The sequence below is a fragment of the Bison bison genome, unplaced genomic scaffold (genome assembly GCF_000754665.1).
Source record: "Bison bison bison isolate TAMUID 2011002044 unplaced genomic scaffold, Bison_UMD1.0 scf7180017864525, whole genome shotgun sequence".
Taxonomy (NCBI): Eukaryota; Metazoa; Chordata; class Mammalia; order Artiodactyla; family Bovidae; genus Bison; species Bison bison.
The window spans coordinates 12421065-12446076 of NW_011495076.1; the positions used below are offsets into that span (position 1 = coordinate 12421065).

The 25012-nt window shown below is 39.7% G+C and overlaps 1 protein-coding gene across 5 annotated transcripts in view; it reads left to right on the forward strand.

Moving 5' to 3' along the window:
* Positions 1-25012, forward strand: part of ST7 (suppression of tumorigenicity 7) — a 268905-nt gene that overhangs the window by 190374 nt on the left and 53519 nt on the right. For all 5 annotated transcript variants that reach the window (XM_010831218.1, XM_010831216.1, XM_010831215.1 and 2 more), the window contains one exon: positions 12133-12247. In XM_010831218.1, coding sequence (XP_010829520.1) covers positions 12133-12247 — 115 coding nt within the window. The remainder of the gene's footprint in view (positions 1-12132; positions 12248-25012) is intronic.

Genomic DNA, 25012 nt, shown 5'->3' on the forward strand with positions numbered 1-25012 from the left:
ATGTTTATACCTCTCAGGACTGCATTTTGTGGAGGTCTGTGTAACTGGAACTCGCAGAGGCCTCTGAGGACACTAGTAAACAATTGTTTTGCTTTCATGGCCCTCAGTGTCAGTGGAAATCAATGACAAAATAATAGGCATGCAATACAGAGTGTATTTTCTATTTCCTGTTTATGTCCTTGTTTGAAACTGTAATTAAGCAATGTCAAACTTGCAACTGTAAGAAAATAATATCTGCTCTTTGAATATAATACAGGCCAAGTTCTATAAACTTTAATTAGGCCAAGCTTGCGTTGACCTCAGTAGGAATCTGGCTAAGAATCTCTTTTAATTACCTCTGCCTTAAAATATGTAAGAATTTTCACATTGCTTTTCTCACTCAAAGAACAATGCATGGATAGCTAAACTAATAAAATGTTTAAATAGATACAAATCAAACTTGAAAAGTTTAAACTGTTGTTTTCATCCTGTAAGTCAGCTGAGAAAAAGCATACAGATTGTAGTTCTAAATTATGTCCATAGAGTATTTCAAATCCAGTAAATTAACTCTCCTTTTTTTCTTTTTTTCCTACTTGAGCTCATAAATGTTAACCTTAGAAGTGTCTCAAATTCTTTCATTGAAATAAAGTTGAACTGACAATAGCCAGATGATGTAAAATTGAAACTGAAATTCTATCCTTGGCCCATCCCATGTTCTTCCCCCTAGGTATTAGAGGAATCATAGGAAAGTTAATGTTTTCATTGTACATGAACTGTAGTATTTGGGCAAAACAGGGCATATAAATTTCTTACTGCCAGAAGAAAGCAATTACCAATGCAGGGAAGATAGCTGACAATAAATAAACAAACCTATACTAGATAGGAGTTTGAACATTTATTTAGAATGACTTAGATTATAGAAAACAGGCCTTTGTAGTTATCATATGCCTTAATTTGAGTTTCTTAGTAGGAAGGCTAATTATGTCACCAAGCTATTTGTTGCACATTATTTTAAAATAAATAAATAAATCAAGATATGTTATATTGTGCAGTTAAACTCTAAAAGGAAACTGTCACACACAGCAAAACAAATAGCTCGCTTTTCAAGCCCCAGATTGGGTCTGGGTGTACTGTGAGCTAGTACACATATTATCCTTATCTTGCAGATGAGAAAAATCAGCTCACATGGTGCTAAGAAGCTCCACTGTTCCTGTATGGGAACCAGGTCTATCTGATTCCAAAGACTGTGGTGATCTTGGCTTTTGTAATGTACCACCTCCCCTACATGGAGTCCTTTTCAGCAGCCCCACTGCCATGTCCAGTGCCTTCTCCTTTACTTTGAAAACAATGTGTCATATGAATCTTTGTGGTTCTGGAGAAGAAGCAGGAAGGAATTTTGTGACAGAAGAGTTTTCTTGTTAGGTGGTCTCATCTAAGTCTAACCCCAACCCCAACTCCAACCCCAGTCCCAGGACTAAGGGGATAGAGAGGGAAGGAATTTATAGTCATCTTAACTCTGAGGCATCCTTCAAGGTAAAACAATAATTTATGTACTTCTTCACACCACGTCTGTCCAAGGCCATACTCTCTGGAACTCAGATGGAGGAGAATTGGGTTTCTAATATGTGGTTCCTCTGAGATTAGCTATCATTATCTTGTCATTATTATCAGATTCAAGTGCAGTACATTAAAATCTATTAGCTCAAATTTTTTTTTTTGTTTGTTTTTTGAGGAAAATCTCTAAATGCTGTTTAATCAGACATTGACCTTTTCTTAGATGCTAGCCATGAAATTAAAAGATGCTTACTCATTGGAAGGAAAGTTATGACCAACCTAGATAGCATATTAAAAGGCAGAGACATTACTTTGCCAACAAAGGTCCGTCTAGTCAAGGCTATGGTTTTTCCAGTGGTCATGTATGGATGTGAGAGTTGGACTGTGAAGAAAGCTGAGCACCAAAGAATTGATGCTTTTGAACTGTGGTGTTGGAGAAGACTCTTGAGAGTCCCTTGGACTGCAAGGAGATCCAACCAGTCCATTCTGAAGGAGATCAGTCCTGGGTGTTCATTGGAAGGACTGATGTTGAAGCTGAAACTCCAATACTTTGGCCACCTCATGCGAAGAGTTGACTCATTGGAAAAGACTCTGACGCTGGGAGGGATTAGAGGCAGGAGGAGAAGGGGACGACAGAGGATGAGATGGCTGGATGGCATCACTGACTCGATGGACATGAGTCTGAGTAAACTCCGGGAGTTGGTGATGGACAGGGAGGCCTCGTGTGCTGTGATTCATGGGGTCGCAAAGAGTCGGACATGACTGAGCGACTGAACTGAACTGAGCAATATTTTAAGGAGCTATAGTCAAGCCCCCAACAGGAGGAAGTAATTTTGCTTCAAAAGGCAATTAGAAAATAGGAAAACAAATTAAAAATCTAAATGAGGAGTATGAAACTCTTGAGGAATTACAAATGAAAAGTACATCTAATGAGCTTCCTATGTTTAAAGAAGCGACTTTATATATAAAAGTTTAATATATTGAAAAATAACCTCACCACTCAGAATTAATTATAGTTAATAATAAATAGCAGTAAGCTAATAATTAAAACTTTTATAATAAAACAATACAAAGCTATAGACCCCCATGTGACTACCATTCACAACCATCCATTAGGTACCAGGAACTTTGTTTTTTCAGTTAGTTTTCATATGTTTATATATAATATACCCATAAACAATATGTAGGATCATTTTGTGTGCATTATAAGTTTTAATTGTTATACTCTACAGGCTGTTTCCTAGAGTATTTCTAGAGAACTCAAAACTGCTTGATTTGTCTACATTAAGATGTATTAAACATAACTTATTCCTTTTTCCTGCTGAATAGCATTTTGTCATGAGTATGCCTCATTTAATCTATCCATCCAGCATGTTTATACAGTGCTTCTCCTCCTCTGTGAATATCGCAGTATGTAAATCCTCAGAAATGTGTGTGAATGGTCTCTAGGAAACAGAGCTGGGAGAAGAAGTGTTGGGTTGTAGAGTAGGCCTTTTTCCATTTTACTATGGTCTGTCAAACCAGCTGTGTGTAAGAGATGTCCTATTTTTCAAGTGTAATATCACTATGATACTCATTTTATGAAGGCTTTTTGATTTTTGAAACTTATTCCTGTTAACCAGGGCTTGACAATTTAAGGCCTGTGGCCAAATCTGATCTGCCTGTTTCTGTAAGTTGTTTTATTGAAACCTAGCCTCACTCATTCATTTATGTACTGTCCATGGCAGCTCTCATGCTATAATGTCAGAGTTGAGTAGTCACAACAGAGACCATATGGCTCACAAAGCCCAAAGTATTTACTGTCTAACTCTTTACAGAAAAAAATTTGCTGACTCCTGAAATTATAGTATTACCTACTGTCACTCTGTTTATTGTTTTGTTTTTTAAATTATCTAGTATTCAGCTACATAAATAAATATCATAATTTCAGAATATGATAGAAGCAATGGAAAATGGTTGAGTGAGCTGGTGACAATAGCTAGATGGTAGAGAGAGTCTGGGAAGATGCCATTTGAACTGAGACCCAGGAGATAAGAAAACGGAGGTGGTCACACAGGTAGTAAGTGGTATAAGTGGGATTTAAGCTCAGGAATAACTCCAAATATAGAGGGCTCTTTCCTCTGTAATATAGCCATCTTCATATATTCATGCAAACACAATACCAAGCAAATAGGTAAGTGTTATAACAAAGAAGCATCAGCAAAATTGTTTAGTTCTCCTAGACTTGGCAAGCCAGAGACAGGGTTTTGATGTATTGAAATTTGGAATCGGTACTGATGACTGGGTTTGAATCACAGTCCCAGCACTGACTTGGCTGCGTCACTTAAATTTGCAGCCGTCATTGTTGTTTGGAGGGGTGAGGGCGGGCGAGAGCTGTCTGTAAACTGAGGAGGGTGTTTGGATGATCTCCGTGGGCTCTTCTGGCTCTCACTTTCTATGATGCTGTGACTTTAGGAGGTGGCATTTGATCTAGGCTTTGGAGGGTGGGGTGGTTTTGACAGGCTGCCTTGTAAATGAAGAGAAAAGGTATTCCAGGTGGTATGAAGAGTCTGAATAAAAACACAGTGGCTAGTAACTGTAGAAAGAATTCTAGGGATGGTTATAATGGTCTGATCTGACAAGGCTAGAGTTTTAATCCTGAGAAGACAGGGGAGGCAAAAGTCTGGCACTAAGCTGAGGGAGAGCCTGAAAGTTATGCTTTGGAGCTGGGGCATTTTCCCTTGCAATTAGAGGATTTAAAATGTCCTCCATCTTGATCATCCCTGCCCAGTGAGCAGCCTCTCTCTCGCTACGAAATTTCAGTGATGGAGACTTCTATAGACCATCTGTTCATTTTCTGACAACTCTAAGAAAATTCTTCCTTACCTTGAGTCAAAGCATATGAGTTCTAGCTATACATTTTACAAGATGCAGTTTATGCACAGTCACTGGAAGATTTTAAATGGTAGAGGAACATATATACATATATATGTGAAAATATGCTTATACATATTCTTTTCTAGATTCTTTTTCATTATAGGTTATTATAAGATATTAAATATAGTTCCCTAGGCTGTACAGTAGGTCCTTGTTGTATATCTATTTTATAGTAGGTCCTTGTTATATATCTTTTATATATATAGTAGTGTATATCTGTTAGTCCCAAACTCTTAATTTATCCCTCCTCCCTCCTTTCCCCTTTGGTTAACCACATGAGTCTGTTTTGTAAATAAGTTCATTTGGACCATTTTTTATGTTCCACATGATATCATGTGAAATTTGTCTTTCTTTGTTTGACTTGCTTTTCTTAGTATGTTAATCTCTAGGTCTGTCCATGTTTCTGCAAAGGACATTATTTCATTCTTTTTATTTTATGGCTGAGTAAAGTTCCATTGTATATATGGACCACATCTTCTTTATCCACTCAACTGATGATGGACACTTAAGTTGTTTCCATGTCTTGGCCTTGTAAATAGTGCTGCTGTGAACATGGAAACTGACGTGAAAGTGTTGATTGCTCAATTGTGTCTGAGTCTTTGCAACGCCCTGGACTGTAGCCACCAGGCTCCTTGGTCCATGGAATTCTCTATGCAAGAATACTGGTTGCCATTCCCTTCTCCAGGAGATCTTCCTGACCCAGGGATCAAACCCAGGTCTCCTACATCATAGGCAGATGTTTTACCATCTGAGTCACCAGGATGCGAACATGGGGGTGCATGTATTTTTTTGAATTAGTGTTTTCATCTCTTCCAGATCAGTGCCCAAGAATGAGATTGCTGGATCTTATTGGCAACCCTGTTTTTAGTTTTTGGAGGAACCTCCATACTGGTCTCCATAGTGGCTGTACCAATTTACATTATCACCAATGATGTAGGAGGGTTTCCTTTTCTCTACACCTTCTCCAGCATTTATTATTTGTCAACATTTTGATGATGGCCATTCTGACTGGTGTGAGGTGATATCTCATTGTAGTTTTGATTAGTTTCCATTGCCTGGAAAATCCTATGGATGGAGGAGCCTGGTGGGCTGCAGTCCATGTGGTGGCTAAGAGTCGGACACGACTGAGCGACTTCCCTTTCACTTTTCACTTTCCTGCATTGGAGAAGGAAATGGCAACCCACTCCAGTGTTCTTGCCTGGAGAATCCCAGGGACGGGGGAGCATGGTGGGCTGCTGTCTTACGGGGTCGCACAGAGTCGGACACGACTGAAGCAACTTAGCAGCAGCAGCAGCATAATAACAATGTTGAGCATTTTTTCATGTGCTTAGCCATCTGTATGTCTTCTTTGGAGAAATGTCTATTTAGGTCTTCTGCTCATATTTTGATTGGGTTGTTTATTTTTTTGATAATGAGCTGTATGAGCTCATTGTGTAACTTAGAAATTAAGACCTTGTCAGTTGCACTGTTTGCAAATATTTTTTCTCCCATTCCATATGTTGTCTTTTTGTTCTGTTGATGATTTTTGCTGTGCAGAAACTTCTAAGTTCAAGATCCCATTTAAAAATTTTTGCTTTTATTTTTGTTGCCTTGGGAGACTGACCTAAGAAGACATTGCTACAATTTATGTCAGAGAAGATTCTGCCTATATTTTCTTTTAGGAGTTTTTTGTGTCATGTCCTATATTTAAGTCTTTAAGCCATTTTGAGTTTATTTTTGTATATGATGTGAAGGAGTGTTCTTACTTCATTAATTTACATGTGGCTCTCCAACTTTCCCAACACCTCTTGCTGAAGAGATTGTCTTTTCCCCATTGTATATTTTTGCCTCCTTTGTCAAAGATTAATTGATCACAGGTGGGTAGATTTATTTCTGGGCTCTCTTTTCTGTTCTGCTTGTGTGCCAGTACCATGCTATTTTGATTATTGTAGCCTTGTAGTATTGTCTGAGGTCTGGGAGGGTTAGACCTTCATCTTTGTTCTTCCTCAGATTGCCTTAGCAATTCTGAGTCTTTTGTGGTTCCATATAAATATTAGGATTTTTGTTCTTGTTCTCTGAAGAATTTCATGGGTAATGATAAGGATTGCATTAAAACTGTAGATTGCTTTGGTAATATGCCCATTTTAATAATATAAATTCTTTTAATCCAAGAGCATAGGATTTTTTCTATTTCTTTGAGTCATCTTTAATTTCCTTTTTCAATGTTTTATAGTTTTCAGAGAAGTCAGTATTCTCAAAAAGAGTTTTTCCACCCCCATATAAAGAATGTACATATATTCCTTTTAAAAATATTACAACTTATGGTAAATATGAAAGAAGCAATAAAAATCACCTTTAATCTCATTAACCAGAAAATAACTACTAGTAAAACATTTTGGTGTCTTTCTAACCAAGTATGTCTCTATGCGTAGATACAAAAGAAAAGCTTGATATTATTGTCAAATTTTGTTTGTATCTTGCTTTTTCTAATGTAATGTCACATGTCTACATTTCCCAGGCCATACCATTAATAATTATTTGATAATTTAGCTACTAATGACTATATATTATAGTCCCAAAGATGACTGTATCTTATTTTATGTAAATATCTCATAATACATAATTTTTTAAGTTGCTTGCATTTTTCATCACTGTAAATAATGTTGTAAAAAACAGTCTTTGTAAATTTGTATTCACATCTGCCTGTTTCCACATGAGTGGTTGCCTTTTAAGCAGGGTTGTGATGAACTCAAGTGTGTTTATTTGAAAAACTGTTATGAAAGTAATGTGAAGAGTGGGTTGGAAAAAGGTGATTCCAGAAGCAGGCAGAGGAAAGATGCCATTTGAGCAATTTAGGTCAAGTATAAGAGCATAAACTAAATTATTGGTAGCAAGGTCAGAGAAAAGAGGAAGTAGTAATGTTTCTTAAAGTGTTTGTTTTATGTTTGTTCTTTTGCATGACAGAATTTTCTTTGTACTTGATGAAAGCTGCCAGCATTTTTTTTTTTTTTACATATTAATTCAGGGGTTTAAAGATCTCTAAGGAGGTGGCTATAGTGGGCATGCCATAGAGATTCTTAACGCAGGGCTTAATGGTTCTTTTCCAAAATAGGAAATACCAAGGGGACGAACAGGTTTAAAGGGTTGGCTTTGGAATTTATGAGCCTGGTATTAGATGGATCGGGTAAAACTGTCAGGGAGAGAGCTTATAAATTGATGTAATGGCTTAGGAGAGAGGTCAGAGCAGAATATGAGGATGTGGGAGCCATCCCCACAAAAGTGGTGGTATTGAGACCCCGGACATGAAAGTGTCCTAGAGATCAGTGTGTTTATGCAAAGAATACTTGGGACATACCCAGGCAGACAGCTTACTCCTAAATAGCAGAAAAGGGGGAAACTAGAGAAGGAGCTATAAGATGAGTATGAAGAAAACCAGAAGAAAATGGTATGGAGGAAGCCAAAAGAGACAAGAGTTTCAAGAAGTCATCAAACTGTCAAATGTTGCAGAGGTCAAGCAAGAAAAGGACTGGAGGGCGTCCACAGGAGCAATTTAAGTCACCTGGAAATGTGGAATGAGTAGATTCAGAGAAATTGTGGGGCTGGAAGCCAGATTGTAGCTTACAGTGAGGAGTGAAGGGAGTGGAAGGAGTGGAATACTCATGGCTCTTCTCTAAGAAAGCCTGTTTTGAAAGGCTGGAGAAAGTCAGGTGATAACTGGAGTGAGTGGGGCAGTGGAAGGTTCACTATTTCTTCTTGTTTATATTCAGGAAGCAAAGCTAGATTTCCAAATTGTAATATGACTTCAATTGCCTTTCCAACATTTGCTATTTGCTATGTTTAAAATTCTTTTATTGGTGATTGTTTTTTGGACATGGTATGTTCTGTCCAAGCATCCAGTGAAAGCATTGCTGCCCAAACTCCTAGCATCTTTGAGTTCTATTTAAACAAGCCCAGACCTCCATGTTTGCTCAGAGTTTCATTGGATCTTTTAAATGTATTTATTTATATTAATCGAAGAATAATTACTTTACAATGTTGTGATGGCCTCTGCCATACATCAGCATGAATCGGCCATAGGCATACATGTGTTAGATTTTAATTAGATTCCCCTTTCAGTTTTTAAGCTTCAACATACTAGTATTTGGAATTGCAGTTGTTAAAGTACAGAATATGACTTGAGTCCTTGAAGTTTGACCTCTACCTAAAGAATTGATCAAAAATGGTTAATGTTTAAATGTTGCAGTTTAGAGAATATCTTTATTGTATTGCCAAATGCTGAATGATAGAGATTTAATTCTAACAAGCACTAATTAGAAAGAGAAAAAAAATTAAAAAGTGATGTGAACCAGAATCAGAATAAACCAGACAAGTAATACTTTTATTGGTTGCAGAACATCAACAATGTGTGATACAGTCTTATTCACTTCCTTTACTAGCAGTGGAAATACTGCAGGCTGTCTCTAGGGGGTTTAGACAGGCTTATTGAAGACATAATCATTTTGATAGGTATTATTTGTTGGTAATATGATGCCTTGAAGCTGCAGAAAATTATTTGTTTTTAGAGATGTGCTAAATAGTTCTTGGATTTTTTAAAAACAAAACAATATTGCAAAGGTTTCTAACTTGGAATAAGTGAATAGTCAATGCAGTGTCTCCACTGGTTTCTTGTTTAATAATAAATTTGTCTATTTTGAGGGGTATTATTTCTCTCAGCACAATTGCTTTAAATATGATGACATCGAAAAAAGAAGTATTACTTCTTTAAAGGTCACTGTGTTATAATAGAGAACACTTATCCATTTAGTAAATTAAATAGAGGGTATATATGTATACGGGCTTCCCTGGTGGCTCAGGCAGTAAAGAAAGTGCCTGCAATGCGGGAGACCTGGGTTCGATCCCTGGGATGGGAAGATCCCGTGGAGGAAGGCATGGCAATCCACTCCAGTATTCTTGCCTGGAAAATCCCCATGAACAGAGAAGCCTGGCGGGCTATAGTCCATGGGATTGCAAAGAGTAGGACATGACTGAGCGACTAAGCACAGTTCAGTTCAGTCACTCAGTTGTGTCCGATTCTTCGCGACCTCATGAATCCCAGCACGCCAGGCCTCCCTGTCCATCACCAACTCCCAGAGTTTACCCAAACTCATGTCCATCGGGTTGGTGATGCCATCCAGCTGTCTCGTCCTCTGTCGTCCCCTTCTGCTCCTGCCCCCAACCCCTCCCAGCATCAGGGTCTTTTCAAATTAGTCAACTCTTTGCATGAGGTGGCCAAAGTATTGGAGTTTCAGCTTCAGCATCAGTCCTTCCAATGAACACCCAGGACTGATCTCCTTTAGGATGGACTGGTTGGATCTCCTTGCAGTCCAAGGGAATCTCAAGAGTCTTCTCCAACACCACAGTTCAAAAGCATCAATTCTTTGCCACTCAGCTTTCTTCATAGTCCAACTCTCACATCCATACATGACCACTGGAAAAACCATAGCCTTGACTAGATGTACCTTTGTTGGCAAAGTAATGTCTCTGCCTTTTAATATGCTATCTAGTTTGGTCATAACTTTTCTTCCAAGGAGTAAGCGTCTTTTAATTTCATGGCTGCAGTCACCATCTGCAGTGATTTTGGAGCCCCCCAAAATAAAGTCTGACACTGTTTCCACTGTTTGCCCATCTATTTGCCATGAAGTGATGGGACCAGATGCCATGATCTTCGTTTTCTGAATGTTGAGCTTTAAGCCAACTTTTTCACTCTCCTCTTTCCCTTTCATCAAGAGGCTTTTCAGTTCTTCTTCACTTTCTGCCATAATGGTGGTGTCATCTGCATATCTGAGGTTATTGCTATTTCTCCTGGCAATCTTGATTCCTTCCAGCCCAGCATTTCTCCTGATGTACTCTGCATATAAGTTAAATAAGCAGGGTGACAATATACATCCTTGACGTACTCCTTTTCCTATTTGGAACCAGTCTGTTGTTCCTTGTCCAGTTCTAACTGTTGCTTCCTGACCAGCATATAGGTTTCTCAAGAGGAAGGTCAGGTGGTCTGGTATTCCCATATCTTGAAGAATTTTCCAGAGTTTATTGTGATCCACACAGTCAAAGGCTTTGGCATAGTCAATAAAGCAGAAATAGATGTTGTTCTGGAACTCTCTTGCTTTTTCGATGATCCAGTGGATGTTGGCAATTTGATCTGTAGTTCCTCTGCCTTTTCTAAATCCAGCTTGAACATCTGGAAGTTACGGTTCATGTATTGCTGAAGCCTGGCTTGGAGAATTTTGAGCATTACTTTACTAGCATGTGAGATGAGTGCAACTGTGCGGTAGTTTGAGCATTCTTTGGCATTGCCTTTCTTTTGGATTGGAATGAAAACTGACCTCTTCTAGTCCTGTGGCCACTGCTATGTTTTCCAAATTTGTTTGCATATTGAGTGCAACACTTTCACAGCATCATCTTTCAGGATTTGAAATAGCTCAACTGGAATTCCATCACCTCCACTAGCTTTGTTCTTTGTGATGCTTTCTAAGGCCCACTTGACCTCACATTCCAGGATGTCTGGCTGTAGGTGAGTTGATCACACCACCATGATTATCTGGGTCATGATACATACACATATATGAATACATCATTACTTACTTACACACGTATATGTGTGCGTGTGTGACTTTGCTTTGTAAAGAACCTGGTTGTCTTCTCCTTAAGGTGAGATTTACCTTTCTTGAGGATAAGATTTTACTCTGAAATTCTTGGTCACGTCCTTTCTTCTTTCTCTTTGTTTTCCAATGACATTCATTATCATATCTTTTAACTCCCTTTGGACCTCTCTTCCTCTTTATGCTGTCTAGAACCTGAGCCTTTCCTTTAATCATTCCTTCACCATTCTAGCCTGTTCTCTTGCTCCTTGACTTTTCATTGAATCTAATTCAGTTTTCCCAGGCTCAACCTTATCATTTGACATCTTTGCCACTGTCCCTGGGCTGCTGAGCCCTGTCAGCTGAAACTTGACAACGGTGCCAATTGTACTCTCTAAATCCGTGGTCTCCAGTCTGTTGGGGTCCCAAGACAGCCTCTGGAATCCTTGATTGTTCCACACTTTGACCGCCGTCTTCCTACTTCCTCCCTGTCACCTGTTCCCTCAGTCTCGAAAAATAATCTTGACTCCTGTTTTATTAAGACCAACAGGCAGAAACTCCTTAACATCATCTTTTACTACCATTCTCTGTCTACCTGCAAATTTTCTCAACACATATCACCTTCTAGTTATTTTCCTACTTTTTGTCTTTAACTTGGCTATCAGGCTGCTCAAAAGAGCAATGCCTTTTGCTTCTCCTTCTACCCTCTGGCTTCCATCCAGAACTGCTAACTGTTAACAACTAGGAGATAGTTTTCCACCTTCACCTTATTTGGCCTTAAAGGCATTTTAACATTCATACTGCCTGTAAGCATCTTCCTCAGTGTTCATAAAACTCCTCACTTTTGGATTTTTCTCCCACCTTAGATTCTCACAAATTCAAAGTTGCTGTTCCCAAAAATAGCATGAAAAAATTTAAGCATTTAATGCTTTACAACATAATAATTGATGTGAATGCTTGTAATTTAGTATTACTTGTACTTCTAAAAAATATACTATACTTTTATATATGGTATATAAATAACTCAGTTATACCTTAAAAAATAAGAAACATATTAATTTTCCCTTGATTTCTTCTTTCCTAGTTAATGAAGGAGTTCCCTCTCCTGAGCATGTTCAACATCCATGAAAACCTTTTAGAGGCTCTCCTGGAACTACAAGCATATGCTGATGTTCAGGCAGTCTTAGCAAAGTATGACGGTAAGTCCTTGGGTACTTTTATCTACTTGAGTATTCCTCTCTTCTTGATGTGTTTCAATGATTAGATGAGAAGGATCATTTCAAATAGCACAGCACTGTGCTAACTATTGTCTTATGAATTTCCACCTGATTTCCGTGGTCAGGAATCACTCAGAACCTCTGTGGGCAGCACGTGCCCTGTAGGAACAGCACTGACCCCTCACTGGTTGGCTGTGACCACTACCTGTTGGTCATGTAGATCTTTGAAGCAATAGAACAGCTGGGTTTTCTTGTTGTTTAGCTGCTAAGTCGTGTTTGAATCTTTGCAACCTTATGGACTGTAGCCCGCTAGACTCCTCTATCCATGGTATTTCTCAGGCAGGAATACTGAAATGAGTTGCCATTTCCTTCACCAAAAACAGCTGGTAGTTTCTGCTACAAAACTTGTGACAGTTCAGTAATGTTTGAAGATGAAATCATGGCCCCTTCACCCCAGGTCTTCTCTTTTTTAGCAGAAAAACTCCCATTTCTTCACATGAAAGCCTTTGCAGTCCCTTTGCCATTCTAACCTACTCACCCATGAGCTTATTTTATTTTGCTTTTCTTAATAAACCAGAAAAATAAGCTGATACCACCCAGATATTTGAAAAATCTTCTCAATTGCCATTGTCTTTGAATTTACTATTTGATTAATTATACACAATTTTCTACATAATTAGCTGCTAGAATCTCTGCAGAATTTCATACCATTCTGCCATTAACTCATACCATGTCCCATTAACTCTCTCCCCAAAATAAATATATTTGCTTATAAAATGGATGTTAGGAAGTGATTGTTTATGTTACATGATTTTTTTTTACTTTATAAAATATTCTTTATTAAGTAAGCATTTTTAGTACATTTAAAGAATTCTTGACATGTTCACACTGCTATATTTAAAATAAAATGCCTTTCCATGAAAAAAGAATTATTGAGGTCAAAATTTCTAGCAATTCATCAAACATATAGAGCCAGCTATACTATTTGAGTCTTATTTTTGACACACAGTTCCTCAAAAGGTATATCTGAAATAGGTTAGACTTGTTACCCTCTGCAGCTGGAGGAACTGAGGCATCGTGAGACTGTTTTCATTTTGTTTTATTGTTAATTCTTGCTCAGACTGATGCAAACTAAAAGCCCTTAGTCAGTGATGGCACCGCTTGGCCTGTGCAAACATGAGCACCCTGTGTAAGAAAATACATGCTACCTAGTATGGAACTGATTTTAGAAAGAGAGAAAAATGTGGCACACTTTACAGTAAACGAAATAAAGACTGTTTGGCCTTCATGTCAGCTCACTTTTGTTCTCTGTTTATATGCTGGAATCTCACTGTTGGGCTGACCTTGGGAGTCTAAGCCAGGAGACTACCTTAGAGGCAGAATGCTCATGGTACATTGAGGGCCTTTTGGTACCTAAGAAACCCAGCACATGGGTTCAGGTGGTCATGCGCCTTCCACAAAGTACCTCAAAGCCAGCAGTGTCATGGCAAGGCTTCAGTGTTCTCATCCCCAGAGTCAGCCTGCACTCAGCCTGCTACATCAAGGCGTGAGAAAAGGTTTAGCCAATAGAGCCTTTGGGATCTCAGGTCTCTCCTAAGGCTCCTTTCATGAAGATCTCAGTTCATTACAGAAATCATCAGCTTTGTGTTACAAGACTGATTGTAAAATAAAGCAGTGAACTCATTTGGAGCTTTCTGTCGTCTGTCTCTATCCCATTGCACAGTCTCCATGCCACAACAACTGAAAGCTGATTTATTAGATTCTGATAACATATGTTCACATTATTTGTTACAAGAGCCTGTCCCACCCTCCACTAAAACTTGGCTCTCACTTTGCTAAATTCCTTTGTTGCAAATGGACAAACTCACTATACCAAAGCCCTGTGTTGAGCTTTGTTTATGTTTGTACCTGGCAACAGAGATGATGTTCTTTCTCATTATTCATGGAAAAAGAGCCTCATTAGTGGCAGGACACATACTGTTGCTGAGATGCCTCGTTAGGGGTTTAGAGTTCAGCAGTGGTCAATCCGCTGCAGATGACCTAACCCCAGCTGAATCCTGGAGGGTGTTTTGGCTCAGACTTGGCTCAGGCCTGTGTCATTTACAGTAGAAATATAATGAAGTGGCTGCTGAAGTTACTGTTCTCGAGGAGTGAGCTGCAGCCACACCAGACTATTAAAAACATGCCTTGTCTTCTTCTCCCCGGACCAGAAAATGGGCTCTTTCCGGCTCATCCCTGCAGCTTTTCCTTGAGACCCAAAGGCCCTCGACCCAGTTCTTATCCAATTTTCTTGCTCTATGTGAGGAAGTGGAAGCTTCAGAGGGCTTGGAGTACAGACAGCAATTGGGGCGCCCTGCTCTTCACCCTGGTTCTGATGTCATTAATGTAATCTGTGAGATGCTGGAGACAGCACTTTGAACCCCAGCCTCCCCATCCCTCACCATCGAGCCACACCCAGAGCAGCAGGATTAGATGTTATCTTTGCAAATCGGAATGCTCTGGTTGGGTAGCTGTTTCTTGGATGTTTTATGGGTACAGCAATCCTTCTTTATTACATTTGCTAGGTGGCTGAATTTTTTTAAGTAGTATGAGGGGAAGTGACACAATGGGATTGTTGCTGCTTCTCTGACCTTTGCAAAAAGGATTTAGAAATATGGCAAAGCACAGGGGAAAAAAACACAGCATGTTCTGAGGAAAGGAGGAAGGCGGCATATACTCCCTTTGCCTCATTCTTATTCTTCACTTCTATTTTTTTTTTTTGCTTTGACTTTTTAAAATGACATTTACAAAGTTCTTTTATAGGGAAGCCCTTTGGCAAGCCTGGATTCCAAGTAGGGATTACCAGTTAACTAGTCACCCCTCCTTGTAAACTGCAATCTAATTTTTACTTTTCCCTTCAGATGGCTTTTGATCTTATGTTATTCCAGCCATTAGTCTGAAATGCTGTCTTGCCATCCTCAGGAATTTTCATGGTCTTCTAGTTTCAATCTGTTAACCAACATTATGGGTGAACAATTTTTATCCAGGTGGTTGGTGTTGGTTTTGGAGGGTCTTTCATACAATGACTGAAAAAACAGCAGCAGCTAACATTGAGTTCTTATGATGTGTCACAGTCAGACATGATCCTAAGCTTGACGTGGATGGACTGGACTCATTTATTCTTGCCACAGCATATGAGGTAGATACTATTATTAGCCCATTTTACAGCTGTGGTAACTGGTACAGAAAGGAGTTAAGTAACTTATTCAAGTGAAGAGCCTAAGATGTCACAGTAAAACCATGGAGATATTATGTTGTGAGGGCAAAGAGAGAAACTTAGAACAGCCTTTGTTCGATATGATGTGAATTCTACGAGGAAAGGAAAGCAAGAATAAACTGAGGTCATCTGACCCCAGGCCCATGCCCTTAACCATCATCCCACTTCCACTGTCTCTGCTGTTGGCAGTATATTTAATTGTTTCTATTAACACTCTTCTTGTTGTTATCATTGGTTCCAATTATACACATTACCTATAACCCTTACAATGTCCTTGCAAGAAGGTAGGTATACCTTGCAAGAAGGTATTCTGTTTTATCAGATGCAAAGCTGAGGCTTGTAAATTTAAGTAACTTTCAAAACTACATTCCTTGAAAACTGCAAAACTGCAGAACTGAGATGCAAATTCAGGTCTAGCTGGCTTTAAGAGTCCATGTGTTTTTCATAAACGTAAGCCTCGTTGAAGTGACTTTCTTTTTCTCCCTCCTCTTATAAAGAATGAATTAGGCAGGCTGGAGCCATGGTGCAGAATTTCAGTGATGCCAAATTGTCTTTTAAGATTTTTAAAAAATTATTCCTTGAGAATTGGGCATATCTGTATTTGTCTATCTTTCTGAAACCATCTCCAATCACCTTGTTCCTGATTTCATTAGTCACAAAAGGGATTTGATGTATGGTGTTCATTTAATTTTAATTTATCTTTTTTTTTTTTCAGTCATACATTAGCTATAAAGACAATGTTTTTAAGATCATAAGGTCATCAGAACCTTCTATATGAAGCCATTGAGAAAGTTGTTACAAGCTTTGGATTGCCTTTCAAAGATGTTTACAGGCCACCTAGCTTGAAAGCTTAAGTCTGAAGATTAGGGTGGGAATGAGGAAAAGAATTCATGCGTTTCTTATTCATTATCATTTGCGCATTTGAATTTTAGAAGAATCTCACAAAGCAAGTGAATATGAATATGAGTGCTCCCTTTGTGAGCATTTCCTTTGGGAGTACCTAGCTCTGTCTTTAGTTAGTAACTCCTGAGGATACCCAAGGCAGTCCTGGTGGTGGGGCAGAGGACTAGCCCTGGTGCCAGCCTGCTGAGAGCAAGCCCAGATCTGCCTTTCACTGGCTGAGTGAACTTAGTTCAGTTCAGTCTCTCAGTTTTGTCTGACTCTTTGTGACCCCATGGACTGCAGGGACCCCATGGACACCAGGCTTCCCTGTCCATTACCAACTCCCGGAGCTTGCTCAAACTCATGTCCATTGAGTCGGTGATGCCATCCAACCATCTTGTCTTCTGCTATCCCCTTCTGCTCCTGCCTTCAGTCTTTCCCAGCATCAGGATCTTTTCCAATGAGTCCGCCCTTTGCATCAGGTGGCCAAAGTATTGGAACTTCAGCTTCAGCATCAGTCCTTCCAATGAATGGTCAGGGTTGATCTCCTTTAGTATTGACTGGTTTGATCTCCCTGTAGTCCCAGGGACTCTCAAGAGTCTTCTCCAACTTCACAGTTCAAAAGCATTAATTTTTAGGCACTCAGCTTTCTTTATGGTCCAACTCTCACATCTCATGGATGTGAGAGTGAACTTAAGCAAATCACTTAACCTTCTAAACTTCCATTTCTTTCTCTGGAAATGGAATCAAGACTTAGAAAGCCTAAGCAACTTGCCCAAGATCACACAGCTGGTAATTTGTTGTGAGGATTAAAGCATTTAATCAATGGTGGCTCAGTAATAAAGAATCTATCTGCCAATGCAGGAGATGCTGGTTTGATCCTTGGGTTGGGAAGAACCCCTGGAGACGGAAATGACAATCCACTTCAGTGTTCTTACTTGGGAAATCCCATGAACAGAGGAGCCAGGTGGGCTACATTCCGTAGAGTCACAAAAGAGTCAGACATGACTTAGCGACTAAACAACAGTGTTTAGAAAAGTATGGGGCACACAATAAGAATTCAGTAACTATTAACCATTATAAAGAGACAAGAGGACCACTCCTGAACTTCACCACTCTTCTCAACCCATTTTGTTCAAATGGAAAACCGTATATAAAATGTCAATTAAAATGAGAGCAGAAGAGCCCTGTCTTGTGTCCCCTAAAAACTGTTATAGCCTCTTGTTAAAATTCATTATACATCTAACAGGACATGTGAACTGACTCATTGGAAAAGACCCCATTGCTGGGAAAGATTGAAAGCAGGAGGAAAAGGGGACTACAGAAGATGAGATGGCTGGGTGGCATCACTGACTCAATGGACAAGAGTTTGAGCAAACTCCGAGAGATGGTGATGGACAGGGAGGCCTGGTGTGCTGCAGTCCATGGGGTCACAAAAAGTAGGACATGACTGAGTGACTGAACAATAAAATAGGACATGTGTGTAGATATTTAATAAGAATGGAAACACTTAGTTTTATCTCTAAAACAATTCTTAAACATTTGGAAAACTGAAAAATAAAAATTGCCCGAGATTTTCACTCAAGATAAAGACAGATCGTTTCCGCCTCGGAGCAATTTGTACCAATGGAGATACAAGTTCAAGCTCTTCTGGATACTTACTGCATTAGGGCATCTAGTGATTGCCCTAAATTTGGGGTCAGAAGCTTCCCTGTGAAGGACAGCTGGTCTTTTTATATAGTCACGAATGTTATATAAATGCAACAGCTATATCAAGACCATTTTTACTGGTACCATCAAGCCCATCCTAAATCTGTATTCTTATTTACTATCTGGTAATGTGCAGAAGAGTTTCCCTGGTGGCTCAGATGGTAAAGCGTCTGCCTACAATGCAGGAGACCTGGGTTCAATCCCTGGGTCGGGAAGATCTCCTGGAGAAGGAAATGGCAACCCACTCCAGCATTCTTGCCTGGAAAATCCCATGGATGGAGGATCCTGGTAGGCTACAGTCCATGGGGTCACAAAGAGTCAGCCACAACTGAGCGACTTCACTTCACAGTGTGCAGAAGGAATACTTTTAAGTACAGGACATGTTTGTAGCATTGGGGGAATACTTTCATCTCAGTAGATTGAAAGCAGAAATTCTAAAGAAAACATGAGGGAATCACTCTATGTTGAGACCCTTCAGAGAGTAAACTTTCTGCTGATCATTGTTTTACAGAGTCAGCATGTAGTTATAAGTAAAAATTTTGTGCACTGTTCATTGCCCAGGGCCTTACAGCTAGAACAAGTTACTCAGTGATCATCTCTGTTCCTCTAAAGTGGTCACCAGATACCCTGTCTTTTGTCTAGGCTGTTTTTCACTTACATTTATGGAACAAGTGGGATTTGAGATTTCAGAAGGACCATTGAATAGAATTTGTATTGAGGCTGTCAGCATCAGACTATCAGATTAGGCTGTCCAGACCTCCAAAATGGTGCATTTCAGTCAAGTGTATCTATAGATGTGAGTTTTGATACCACAGGCACAAGCAGCTTTGGAGACATATCCACTGCAAAATTAGGTGGCATTTGAGAAAGAGGATTTGAAGTGCGGTCAGTCCCAAGTGACAGACTTTAAGCCTAGTCCAGCTCCCTTCCTTGGCCTGGTTCTTATGGAAAAGATCAAGGATACCAGGCGAATGTTGAAGAGAATTTTTGTGTAAAAGATGGGCAAATAATCACATTGCTGCTTCAAAAAAGAAAATAATTATCCGCCCTGACACCATGGACTATGGCTTCAGGCTGGTGAGCATAAGTCACTGAGAAGTAATGGCCCTGTATAGCTTTGCACTGAGTGCCCTGCTGACTGGGAAACCAAGAAGGAGGTCTGTCATGAGAACTGGGCCTTTGAGGTTACAAAGTGTTTGGCTGTCATGCTGTATATGCAATGAGCAGGACTACTCACAGATGCTATTTCAGAGTAAAGACTGTATGTGTGAAAAGTTTCTACAATTTCTGATGATGGAAGACATTTTATGAGTGCATACATCTATAATTCACAGAATTGGCATAGGAACAACCCTCTAAATTTATGCTTGCTTTAGTAATCCTTCTGGTCCAGTTATCATAATTTACCAAGGTAACATTTCTCTTTAGTTGGCCATCACCATCACATAAACTTTGATATTTGGTTCTAGGGCACCAGCCATAGAAGTGCTTTCTGACACAGACCCTCTGGGATAATCCAGTCCAGAAGCTGCAAATAACATCTGGTGTTTGCTTTGTAGCATAAGATAAATATTTCTTCATGTAGTTGAATCTGTGTTGCCTGCCACTCCCTTTGCTCTAAATTACTAAGATCAGTGGTGTTTCCTGATTGAATCATTGACTTCCCAGGTGACACACCTTTTTGAGGTTCTTTTTATTTTATATCAGTCCTTATTATTTCTTCAGTGAAGCTTTCTCCTTTGGTTGAAAGGGGACAACCTTAGATTGACTTTTTGAAGGTGGGACCAAACAACTTCATACTGTCTAGAATCCCCTGAAAAATTTAAGAACACAATTATGCATATATATTGTTGTTTTCTTTGCATCATATCATGAACAGGAGTAAACAGAGAAATCTTATTGAAGACAGTCACATGGAAGATAGAATCACATCATGGTACAGTAATAAGACATTATGGTCCACTGACAGGAAGGAGAAATGGGCTGTATTTTCCTTAGTTTGTTTTTCACTTTTGTTTGTTCATTTGCTCTGTTCATGGCTCCAGAAGAATCTGTCAAGGCTACATAAACTTCGTATATCAACTTGTTGTCTGACTAAGAAAAGTGATACTTGATACTCTGTAATCTTAGGTGGTTACAGGGAGCCTAAAATTAAAACCTAAAAACCTAAAAATTAATTAGATTAATTTTTTCAAATTAATTCAGCAAACCTTTATGCTGAAGATACTTTTAGGTACTTCCAGATTTGAAGATGAATATTATTTACTCTGTGTTGCCAAGAGGCTTTCAGTCTGTTGGAGAAAGAGGTTAAAAACAAAAAAGCAACCCATAATGAATCAAGGTGGGGTGAATCTGTGCTCAGTGAATCAGTTTGAAACATGCTGCTAGCAGTAGTGAGAAAGAAACTCTGAGAGCAAGCCCTGTGTCCTCTTCTTGGACACGGATGTACTACGGTAGATGTTCAGAGTGTCTGTGGGGAATGATCGACTTGTCAGATGGAGCTGCACTGTGAAATAGTGCTCTTACTTGTGAGGTGCTTTGGGACTTACTTATCTACTGGCTGCTGCCCTTGAAAACATTGTTTTAGAGGTTTCAGTGTGAAATTGACCCTCAACTGACCGATCTCATACATAGGAAGAGTAATGATATTTTTAAGATTACATCTTGATTGTTACTATTATTATAGATGAACAAAGGGAAATTAGGCAAAAAGATCATCACTGGAAAAAAATTCTATCCTATCTGAGGTTTTGCCCCATGGGTTGTCCGAGACATTAAAATGACAGCTGTACTCATAATCATAACTTTGTCCCAAGATTATTTCATTGAATTTCAAGTTTGTTAGTATGAGCCATTCATGACTTTTGAAAACTTAAGAGTCATCCTCCCCGAGATGACCTTTCTTTTTTTTTTTCAGTAGCACCATTCTCATAAAGGGTGCTTGGGAGCCAGAAGAGGTGTGGTTTGCTTTCTTTGTTTCTGAACAGAAAGTTCACTTTTGTTTAACCTTGCTTCAGCTTTTACTCTTGCTTCTTCCTGCCCCACTTTCCCACTATACTGCTTTGTCAAATAGACATCTAGATTTAGAACACAATCCAAAGTCATGCATTCTGCTGGAATGCTGTGCGTGCGTCCGTGCTCAGTTGTGTCTGACTCTTCCAGCCCCAAGGACTGTAGCCAGCCAGGCTCCTCTGTTCATGGAATTGTAAGCAAAGATAAATGAAGTATACATGCTGAGAAATAACACGTTTCTGACTCCCTCTTAAAGTACACATCAATATAGATCACTCTTGGCTCCTAGAAGCTAAATTAGAAGTAAATGTTTGCATGTCCAAGGAAAGTGATATAAAGTGATTTAATATGTTACTATGTTAATTTAGGATTTTATTCAGCAAGCACTGACCACCAACTATGTTTCAAACATTGTTTTGTATTGTGGGTAGGAAGTGATGAAGAAACACAGCTTTAACCCTTAAAGCACACCATGTGAATAGGACAGGGAAATGAGAATGGACAGTTGATGTGAAGTGTAAAGACTGACAGAGTTTAACCTAAGATGGAAGGGACACCTCACCCAAGGTGATGAGAGAAACCACCCCCATGGAGGTGGGATCTGTGCGGAACCAAACAGTGAAGGTGCTGGAGGCAAAGAAAACACATCCAAACACATTTGGGCAGGACTGACACAGCTTGTATGGAGAACGTTGTTTTCCACAGAGCAGAGGGGTGGAGGAGGGCTGCAGCAGAAGATGCGCTGATGAGTTAAGCAGGAGCCAGAGCTCAAAGAGCTTTGATTCTGAAGACTATTGAGAGACCCTGAAGGCAATTTCAGCAGCGTAAGGGCTTCATTCTGCCTGCAGAATGAAGAGAATGGCACAGTGAATTCACACTCGGCCTAGTTTTGACTTGAGGTAGGTCAGGAGGTGAACACGGTGTGAAAGCCTTGAGACCTAGAGGGTAGGATGCCGAACTCCTGTGGCAGAGCTTTCAGACTCTGCAAAGAAGCAGAATTCTATCCTTCAGGGAGACATATTCTAGGTTCTCCAACCAAGAAGTGTAAAAGAGTTATTAATAGAGTTTGGTTTTTCTTCCTTTAACAACAAATGCAAATCCCAATGCAGAAACTTTTTATTTCATGGATAATCAAAACTTTTATTTTAAATTATAAGCACTTAATTTCATTTGGTCTCTGGTGATCTCTTTCTTAACTCCAGGAAGTCAAGACCTATATAGACCAGAAAAACCCTTAGATAATCTGTTTTTCGAGGGGAATGTAACTAAGATGTTACATTAAGCGTCTGCCAGGATTCATGTATGCTACCTACTTTCATCAATACCTGGATACTTCTGCTGAGTGATAGCAGTGACACAAGGAGGAAAAAAGTGAAATGTGAGGAAGAGGTGGAAGGTCTTTAGGGACCTTGCTTCTCGACACTTTAATTACAACTAACGTAGGCAAAGTCTGAGAGTAATTAATACCTTGGATTTAATTCTTATCAAAAAAAAAAGAACTTTCAGTTCAGTTCAGTCGTTCAGTCAAATCCGACTCTTTGTGACCCCATGGACTGCAGCATGCCAGGCTTCCCTGTCCATCACCAACTCCCGGAGCCTAGTAAAACTCATGTCCATTGAGTCAGTGATGCCATCCAGCCATCTCATCCTCTGTAGTCCCCTTATTATCCTGCCTTCAATCTTTCCCAGCATCAGGGTCTTTTCAAATGAGTCAGGTCTTCACATCAGGTGGCCAAAGTATTCGAGTTTCAACTTCAGCATCAGTCCTTCCAATGAATATTCAGGACTGATTTCCTTTAGGATGGACTGGTTGGATCTCCTTGCTGTCCAAGGGACTCTTAAGAGTCTTCTCCAATACCGCACAGAGTTCAAAAGCAACAATTTTTTGGTGCTCAGCTTTCTTTATACTCCAACTCTCACATCCATACATGACCACTGGAAAAACCATAGTTTTGACTAGACGGACCTTTGTTGGCAAAGTAATGTCTCTGCTTTTTAATATACTGTCTAGGTTGGTCATAGCTTTTCTTCCAAGGAGGAAGCGTCTTTTAATTTCATGGCTGCATTCACCATCTGCAGTGATTTTGCTGCTGCTGCTGCTAAGTCGTTTCAGTCGTGTCTGACTCTGCGACCCCATAGACGGCAGCCCACCAGGCCCCACTGTCCCTGGGATTCTCCAGGCAAGAACACTGGAGTGGGTTGCCATTTCCTCCTCCAATGCATGAAAGTGAAAAGTGAAAGTGAAGTCGCCCAGTTGTGTCTGACTCTCAGCGACCCCATGGAGCCCCCCAAAATAAAGTCTCTCACTGTTTCCATGGTTCCCCCATCAATTTGCCATGAAGTGATGGGACCAGATGCCATGATCTTAGTTTTCTGATTGTTGAGTTTTAAGCCAAAAACTTCTGGCTCTCCTCTTTCACTTTCATCAAGAGGCTCTTTAGTTCTTCACTTTCTTCTGTAAGGGTGGTGTCATCTGCATATCTGAGGTTATTGATATTTCTCCCAGGAATCTTGATTCCAGCTTGTGCTTCCTCCAGCCCAGCATTTCTTATGATGTACTCTGCATATAAGTTAAATAAGCAGGGTGACAATATACAGCCTTGACCTGTTGTTCCATGTCCAGTTCTAACTGTTGCTTCCTGAACTGCATACAGGTTTCTCAAGAGGCAGGTCAGGTGGTCTGGTATTCTCATCTCTTTCAGAATTTTACAGAGTTTGTCGTGATCTATACAGTCAAAGGCATTGGCATAGTTAATAAAGTAGAAGTAGATGTTTTTCTGGAACTCTCATGCTTTTTCTGTGATCCAACAGATGTTGGCAATTTGATCTCTGGTTTCTCTGCCTTTTCTTAATCCAGCTTGAACATCTGGAAGTTGACGGTTCAGGTACTATTGAAGCCTGGCTTGGAGAATTTTGAGCATTACTTTACTAGCATGTGAAATGAGTGCAATTGTACAGTAGTTTGAGCATTCTTTGGCATTGCCTTTCTTTGGGATTGGAATGAAAACTGACCTTTTCCAGTCCTGTGGCCACTGCTGAGTTTTCCAAATTTGCTGGCATATTGAGTGAAGCGCATTCACAGCATCATCTTTTAGGATTTGAACTAGCTAGACGGGAATTCCATCACCTCCACTAGCTTTGTTTGTAGTGATGCTTCCTAAAGCCCACTTGACTTTGCATTCCAGGATGTCTGGCTCTAGTTGAGTGATCATGCCATCATGATTATCTGGGTTGTGAAGATCTTTTTTGTATAGCTCTTCTGGGTATTCCTACCACCTCTTCTTAATATCTTCTGCTTCTGTTAAGTCCATACCTTTTCTATCCTTTATTAAGCCCATCTTTGCATGAAATATTCCCTTGGTACCTCTAATTTTCTTAAGAGATCTCTAGTCTTTCCCATTCTATTGTTTTCCTCTATTTCTTTGCATTGATCACTGAGGAAGACATTCTTATCTCTCCTTGCTATTCTTTGGAAACCTGCATTCAGATGGGTATATCTTTCCTTTTCTTCTTTGCCTTTCACTTCTCTTCTCAGATCAGTTCAGTTGAGTTGCTCAGTCGTGTCTAACTCTTTGTGACCCCATGAATTGCAGCACGCCAGGCTTCCCTGTCCATCACCAACTCCCGGAGTTTATCCAAAGTCATGTCCATTGTGTCAGTGATGCCATCTAACCATCTCATCCTCTGTCTTCCCCTTTCCCTCCTGCCCTCAATCTTTCCCAGCATCAGGGTCTTTCAAATGAATCACCTCTTTGCATTAGATGGCCAAAGTATTGGAGTTTCAGCTTCAATATCAGTTCTTCCAATGAACACCCAGGACTGATCTTTAGGATGGACTGGTTGGATCTCCTTGCAGTCCAAGGGACTCTCAAGAGTCTTCTCCAACA